This window comes from Aulonocara sp. 'chitande type north' Nkhata Bay, linkage group LG5 (genome assembly GCF_057382095.1).
Source record: "Aulonocara sp. 'chitande type north' Nkhata Bay isolate Kocher_YH1m ecotype deep benthic linkage group LG5, A_spYH_male_GT1.1, whole genome shotgun sequence".
In the NCBI taxonomy this organism is placed as follows: Eukaryota; Metazoa; Chordata; class Actinopteri; order Cichliformes; family Cichlidae; genus Aulonocara; species Aulonocara sp. 'chitande type north' Nkhata Bay.
Genome location: NC_141348.1, coordinates 21,524,506 through 21,532,327, shown reverse-complemented (window position 1 = coordinate 21,532,327; position 7,822 = coordinate 21,524,506). Strand labels below are relative to the sequence as shown.

General features: G+C 43.1%; 1 protein-coding gene across 1 annotated transcript in view; it reads right to left on the bottom strand.

Moving 5' to 3' along the window:
- Positions 1 to 482: 482 nt before the first annotated feature.
- The window catches only part of LOC147330466 (leucine-rich repeat neuronal protein 2-like), a 9,571-nt gene continuing 2,231 nt past the window's right edge, over positions 483 to 7,822 (bottom strand). Inside the window, exon 2 of the mRNA XM_086292013.1 lies at positions 483 to 3,972. Within this exon, the coding sequence (XP_086148139.1) occupies positions 1,180 to 3,549 (2,370 nt within the window). The 5' untranslated portion in view covers positions 3,550 to 3,972 and the 3' untranslated portion in view covers positions 483 to 1,179. The remainder of the gene's footprint in view (positions 3,973 to 7,822) is intronic.

Sequence of the window (7,822 nt, the reverse complement as noted above, 5' to 3'; positions counted from 1 at the left end):
TAACTATAAATTTGCAAGATAAATACTTGATCTGATTCACACTGCTGACAACTGAGCCCAGGCTCTTACACTGGAGTCACTGGAGCAGGCGGTACTTAAAATACTCAAAGAGAACCTGAGTCTAGGGACAGACATGTAAATGTAGGATTGCGACTTTTACAATGAGACAGCCTTTTTGGGACTGACACTGCAAACCCTAGCTCAGTTCCACTTGTTATCCAGCAGGGGACACACTGCATCTTGTGTTAATTTGGTAGGTTCCAGCTATCCTGAGCTATTATACCTATTTCTACCGTGGAGAAATGATAATTGCATGCAGATGAGGAAGGGGCTGTAGCTGTAGATGAATCAATAAGAAGATATTGATGCAGGAACTTTTCTGTATTTCCTCGAACCCTAATCAAATAGTGTATTTTCAGTATTTTTGAAATTGTTTTGAGGTCTGGAAAATGAAAAGAAAGAGTAAAAACGAGTAAATGGAAAAGAGATTTTATTGTGTGTAGCTCAAAATAGAATTTAACACAATCACTTTCAGATCACTTTTATTTTGAAGCAGAATGTAGGATGTTAGGCGAGGAATCCAGATGAGTATGCTGTACATGTAGCGTACTGCAAGATGGACAACCCAGTCCAAGATTTGGAAAGCTAAGCAGAAGGGTTGTTACATCAATCACTTTGACTTACAGAGTCCAAAAAAAACAGGGATTTTGTTCAGTGTCAGTCTTAAGGCAGACTTTCATCTGCTTTGAGAAACTCATAGTTCAGTCTGTGGAACACATAGACGGCAAACATGACAAAACCCTGGAGGTCTGAGCTGCTCCCGTCGGTAAATATAAGTCTCTGGCTTGAATCAGTCTCTGTTTATTTTCGGTCCAGTGGTCATCGGCAGCTCTGGCTCATTTGTTTCTCCTGTGCTCACTCACTGTACAGCAGGAGTTTGATTGTCCAGTTTTATTTCCCTGGTTAGGGGTTAGACATTTACAACACATCTTAACACAGAAACAATGTCAATATATACTTTATACGGTATATAAAATAAATACAAATCTCTCTCTCGCTTTACGGCTTTCATCTATGATTCCCCTCTTCTTAATAACAAAGTGTGTGTCTGACATTTTGTGTGTGTGTGTGTGTGTGTGTGTGTGTCAGTGTTACTGCATTTAAGTGTGTACAATTATCTCAGCAGTTCTGATGTAGTAGCAGTTTGTCGCTCTGCTTTGGCTGAGGGTCGTCACTTCCTTTTGCCTTTTGATTGAAGATCAGAGCTTTGTAACCCCTTATGTCATGATGGGAGGTATTATGATTCTTTCCTGTTCCCTCACCAGGCTCACTGTCCCAGCCCTGGCCTGCGAGCAGCAGTATGATCGCGAGGAGCAGTAGTGTGACTGCTGTGGAGGTCAGCTGTGGGTTCAGCTGCAGGCTGGGCTGGGGTTCAGGGGCATCCTTTGTCCTGAATGAAACGCACTGAGGCTTTCTGCTCTCTCTTAATCTCCTGCTGGCATGCTTTGTGCCCTCACTGATTCCTAAATGCATACAGACTCTGTAATATGTCCCAGCCTGCAGGTGAGTCAGGTTGAAGCTCTGTGTACCAGCAAGGATGCGTGTGGTGTATGTGGGCGAGTGGGCCTTGGAGAACATGGCTTGCCAGGACAGGCGGGTTGAGGGGAGGTTGTGTCCACTCTGCCAAGACAGGATAGCATAATGTTCTCTGATCTCTCTCACGTCGAACCTGGCATCTGCTCTCAGTAATTGAAACTTCTTCAGGTTAGCAGCTGCCCCCCGGTTTCTTCTCTTTTCTCTGTTATGGACACCTACATTAACGCTGCGTGTATCTGCTCCTAATGCATTCTCAGCCACACATGTATACAATCCCGCCTCTCTGGTGCTGATCTTGCTGATCTCCAGAGTTCCTTCAGGCAGTACCCGGTAGTGTTTGAGGAGCTGACAGGGAATATTGTCTTCATTCTGCTGGCGAGGGGTATTGGCTTCAGATGTGAGGTTGAATTCTTCAGAAGTCCTCCGGCTCTTGCAGGGGAGAGGAGCTGAAGAAGCTTTGGATGCATGCATCGGTTCCGGATGAAGTTTCAGACCAGAGGGGGTCACCCAGTATAATTCAGGCTGTGGATCTGCAAGAGCTCGACAGTGCAAAACCAGTTTGCCGCCTTCACGGACCCCTACGAAGGAAGGCAGAGAGCTGGCAGGAATCATGGGAAGACACAAGGCTGACATCTCTCCTGAGGACACATCTCTCACCCTGCGAGCTCTGAGTTCTGGAGGTTCTGAGCATAAGGTCGCCTGGGGTTGAATGAAACGCACTACTCGGGGAGTTTTCGCATCTGCTTCGGCGTCTTTCTGGGGATGAGAAACCTCCTTGGCTGCCCAGTGAAACAGGCAGTCACATCGCAGAGGGTTGGAGTGTAAGCTGACCTCTTGAAGATTTGGCAGGGAGAGCATGATGTGCTGGTGCAGAGCACTCAGTGAGTTGGAGTTGAGCATTAGACTCTCAAGCCTGCTCAGCTTGAGGAAAGCCTGTGGATGAATGTAGGACAGACGTGGGTTGTTTGTGATCTCAAGCTTGGTGAGCTCTGGAAGGTTCTGCAGGGCGGCCCTATCAATGGAAACCAGCTCCTCCATGTTGTTTAAACCGAGCTCCTTCAGGTGAACCATGTCTTGGAAGTCTCCTGTCCCAATCAGTTTGATGCGGTTCTTGTTGAGGTCAAGAAACTTCAATCCTGGTACTCTCCTGAGGGCCTGAGTTGGAACTTTACTCAGAAGATTATCATAGAAGGAGAGGCTCTCTAGGCTGTCCAGGCCTTCTAGTGCTTTTTCAGCCAAACCTTTTAGACCCATACCGCCAAGGACAAGACTCCGGAGGGATTTCAGGGCAATAAAGCCACGCTCAGGAAGCGACTCGACGGGATTACCCCCAAGCATGAGAACCTCCAAGCGAGGCAAAGCCTTGAACCATTGAGGGTTAACAGTGGTGAGTCTGTTGTTGTTGATATGAAGACGGAATAGCGAGTCCAGACCAATGAAGGCCCCAGGTGCTATTGAATGTAAGTAGTTGTGACTGAGAAAAAGCTCCTGCAAAGCTGGCAGTGATGCAAAAGAAGCCTCAGGAAGGTGAGTGAGATGGTTTTCCTCCAGGTGTAGAGACAGAAGGGAGGGAAGGGAGAAACGGTCGGTTATAGTCCTGACATGACTGAAGCGGTTCTGAGAGAGGTCGAGGTCGGTGAGGTTGGGGAGTCCATGGAGCACTGCAGTGTCCAGAACTGACAGGAGATTGCTCTGCAGGTGCAAGGTGTGGGTGTCCAGGGGTATTGGTGATGGGAGCTTAGTCAGCAGCAGATCATTGCAGTCCACAGTGGGGGCTTCGTGGTAAACGGAATCGAGGGAGAACCATGGCTTGATCTGACACACACACCTCGCGGGACACGAGACATGCCATGGTAGTGCGGGAGGTTGGGAGCCCATAACAATGGGCACACACATACCACCGAACACACACAAGAGACAATGTGACTGTAGAAGCACTAAAGCCGGCCTCATAATCCTTACAGGTGATTTAGACGAGCTGGAGAGGAGTTTGTTATGGAGATGTGCGTTCAATCATTTGGACAGCAATTTTTGAAAATCTGTAGTGTGAACAGGCACGCAAGCTATGTGTATATATCAGACAGATGGTTTAGTGTCATCATTCACAAAGTGGCACCCAATTAAAGAGGGACTATAATGTTGACAGACATCAACGGTGGTTTCACACAGAATTAAAAAGCTGAAATGTGTTTCTTCCCATTTGCTGAGCTTGCAGAGGCCCTACTGTAACCAGAGTGTTATTGTGCGTCTTTGATTGCAGTGGTAGAAGTGGGACTGCACAGCGGCTGTAGCTTGATGACGGCCTTTGCTTTCACATCATCAGTCTCACATCCTGACCACAAGCGGAGGACTCATAGCTCGGGGTGCGGCGGATCTCTGTTTGTCAGAAACAGAACAAAAGAGAGAGAAAGGGATTCAGAGAAAAGGGAGCATAAAAACTGTTTTGTACAGTCTGTTAATGCTGCATGTGAGACTTTAAATATAGCACAGTTTTGCTCATGTGCGATAGCAAGGTCATGGTAGAATCAGGCAGAGCTTTAAAAGCAGAATAGAGAGGAGATAAAGAAAAGAAGATGGACGAAAACGGGTAAAAAGTCCGAGATGAGAATGTCTGTTATTCAGTGTGAGATTTAGCCTCGACTCTACCGTTAGACACGGACAGAATGATGATTAAAAACTAAGAGACGAAGCAGGGAGAAGATTGTGCTCTGTTGTAATAGTATCTCAGCTGGCAGGAGAATGGGCAAATATGCAGGAATGATGAAATCACGTAGCATGTACATAAATATTTCACGCTGGTACTTCACATTCAGAGCCCGTCAGAGTATAGCGTCCCACAAATGTTATTCATTATGTAACAGTTAAAAAGACCCCAAGGTTCTTTATCAGTGTTCTGTATTTAAGATTATAAAGGGAAAGACTCAGTGAATGTAATGCACACACACACACACACACACACACACACACACACACACACACACACACACACACACACACCAAAGAGACTTATTGCTCGGTATTCATGGTGCAAAACCGTCACACTAACACATCAAACATTTAGAGCATCATGCCGGTAATTAGCTGACCAAAACTGCAGGCACCCTACAGTGGGAAAAATTATGTGCTGTCCTTAGAAATATCAGCTTCTAGAAATCTGGTTTTAATCACCAAAGACATTTTTTTTTAAACTAGGCAAAGTATGACCTAAGCTGTAGGCCTAAGAGATAAGCTCAAATAATAATTATTAGAATTATTATTTCTTTTCACTTTTTGTTTTTTTAATTCACTTTAGATGTAATTACTTTCCAGAGTGGATGTGTGTTTATATGTGTGTTTTTAGCTTTCATTAGTTTTAGAGGCTTAATCTCTTGAATTACTATAATGTGGAGGATATGTGCCAAAGGCAAAGGCTGAGGAGTTTGGTACAGATGTTGCAAAACAAACACAACCTGAGTGTAAATAAACAAAACCTCTTCAGGCAGGTTGTGTTGTTAAATGTGACAGCAGCTGAGAGCGAGGAAATTTCCTTCGTGTTTTTACATTTTATTTCAGGTAAAATGTTTTTTCATATCTCCTTAGTTAACTATTTATTACAACCTTGGTGACAAGGTATAGCTAAAATATTTTCCTGCTGTCTGTAACATTGTTACAACTGATGGAGGACGACTACATCAGCTCCCAAACTTAAGCTTTAAATTGCTTCATTAATCACTAGCTTTGCCTGACTGACACAGTGTGACTGCCCACTGTGATAAATGAACCAGTAAAAATAAGTAGCCAGTCGTACGCCATGCAAACAATATTAACAATCATAAAAAACTGCAGACATGCAAAAACAACAAACCCCCCCACAACAAATAGATTAAAAAAAACGCAGAAAAATTACTTTCAGTGTGCATAAAAATAGCCAGCAAAAGTCATTATATTTATTCTAGCAGAGACAACAACTACACTGATTTGTTGTAGGAAGCTCCAAACATACATGAACGTGACGCACAAACATTTTAATCAATACATTACTACATATTCATATATGCATGTTATATATTATATACCGATCTAAGCATATCTCGTCACAGTGTACTTCGCCCTCTGGCTGGTATTTCACATCTTTATTTTCACCAGAACAAAGTATTCTGGAGTTACCTTTAAGTTATAATAGCTAAGGCTAGCCACATAGTTGATTTATTTTTGCAAATCTCCCATGTTATGATGACTCCTTTGGATACACTGTATATTGACAACAATTACTGGAATGAGGCAATGTGCAGTTTTAGTTCAGCTTGCAACACCATCAGGGAGATGTCTGATTTTTTTTCATTGCTTTAATCTACATCATGGCAGAAACCTCAAACATAGAGTCAGAGAGTTCTGACTGAGGCCTGTGGCAGATCTCAGCGCCATGGAGTGATGGAGCGCTTTGAAGAAGCAGAGGTGGTCACAGCAGAAATTGATTTGATGGAAGTTCTTTGAATTGAGATGCCACTGGATAACCTTTTCTCCAACATCGCCAAAACTGACCTCTAAGTCGGCCACTGATGTTACTTTTAGTGATCCAGTGAAAGTAACATCAGCTGAATGTCAAATCATGTCTCCTAAATTACTGTACTCCAGAAAAGGCCACCAAGTATTTTATGAAACGGATAACCACACATTCAGTGCAAAAGTACCCTGAACCTGCAATCTTTCTATTGGCCAGCAGGATGAATCCTGAATTTTGTGTCGAAATCTCTAGTAAAATGGTCCTGAGCTCACTTGACCTCGATCAACACTTTCCTGACAGGTTTGTGGGCTCAATCACTAGTTCCAAGTCCTATTGAGCACAACATATTCAACAGGTTGGACTACTGCTGTTGAACCCTCTTAAATTCCAGAGTGAATCCATCAAGTGATTGCCTGTCCAAGGCTTTGCGTTCCATTTCCGTCACTTGCCCTCTTCCCCTTCTCTTATTTCTCCCAGCTCTTTGTCTTCTGATGAGCAGAGTTTCCACAATTTTATCCACCTTCCACCATTTCAGCTACCTAGGGAAAATTACAAATAGCTGCCGGGGAAAACAAAAGCACTATTCGTCTCCTGTTTTGGTCATACAATCATGCCTTCATTGTCCCAGAAGACTTCACATCCACTGCCAAACTGACGTGAAAGCAATTCTCACAGATTACTGGTCTAAACCCAGATGATGCCATTATAACTTTGCCACATAAAGTAAACTTTAAAAAAGATGAAAGCCCTGCTACGTCTGCCTTAAAGGTGTTCTACACAAGAACTTCTGTTCTGCGTGATAATAAAACTATTTATATTTAGATGAATTTATACCCCTTCATCACGGTTGCAGAGTTTTCCTATCCAAACCACTGCAGGCTTCAGTCTCTTGACTTAACAGAAGATCATGTACAGCTGATGTCTGTCGGCCAAATTACTATCAAGCAATAAAATTAATTGTCTGCCTCTGTTTAGAGCAGTTACGACGACAGTGAAAGCTATAAGCATCCAAACACCATATTATTGAAATGTATGCAAAATTTGTGAAACAATTGTTGTGGGTGCAAAGTGTAAGTCAGTGTCTGAGGTGAGACGCTAACGACACGGGAGCAGTTCCCACCTCCCGGGGCTCTTCTTACGCTTCTATCAGCCATTCGCTTTCATCTCCACTCTCTCATCTTTTTACAAGCAACCTGCTCAATAATGGATTTGTCATTTAATTTTGATGTCCTCCATTTTTTATCATTTGCTCTCAAAAGCTCATAGCAATTTTGGCAGTTTCAGGAGAGCAGAACAACGTGCTGATAGGTGTATACAAAGGGCTCGTGATGTGAGGACTTGTAATTTTGACTGTGGATAAATAATTTTTAATCACTATTTGTTGTTTATTTATCGGGGACTTGCACAATACATGTATCGTAACAAACAAAAGGGACCAATATGTGCTAAAAGCTTTTCATCTGTAGTTCATCGCTAATCTGTGGGCTTTTCTTTATCACTCTTTATCTCTTAGTGCTCATCATTGATCTGTACACTCCTATGATTCACATTTAAGCCCCACATATAACTGTATCCCGACTATACAAGGGCAATAAAAACAAAACGCAAAAAACAGCTGCACTGACACTTGAATTAAAATCCGTGTACATGTGTACATGCACCACCTTACCATAAGCTGTCTCACTACTAATTCATAAAGAATATTAGTGCTCCTCCAGTTTAATTGGACGGTGAAAAAAATGT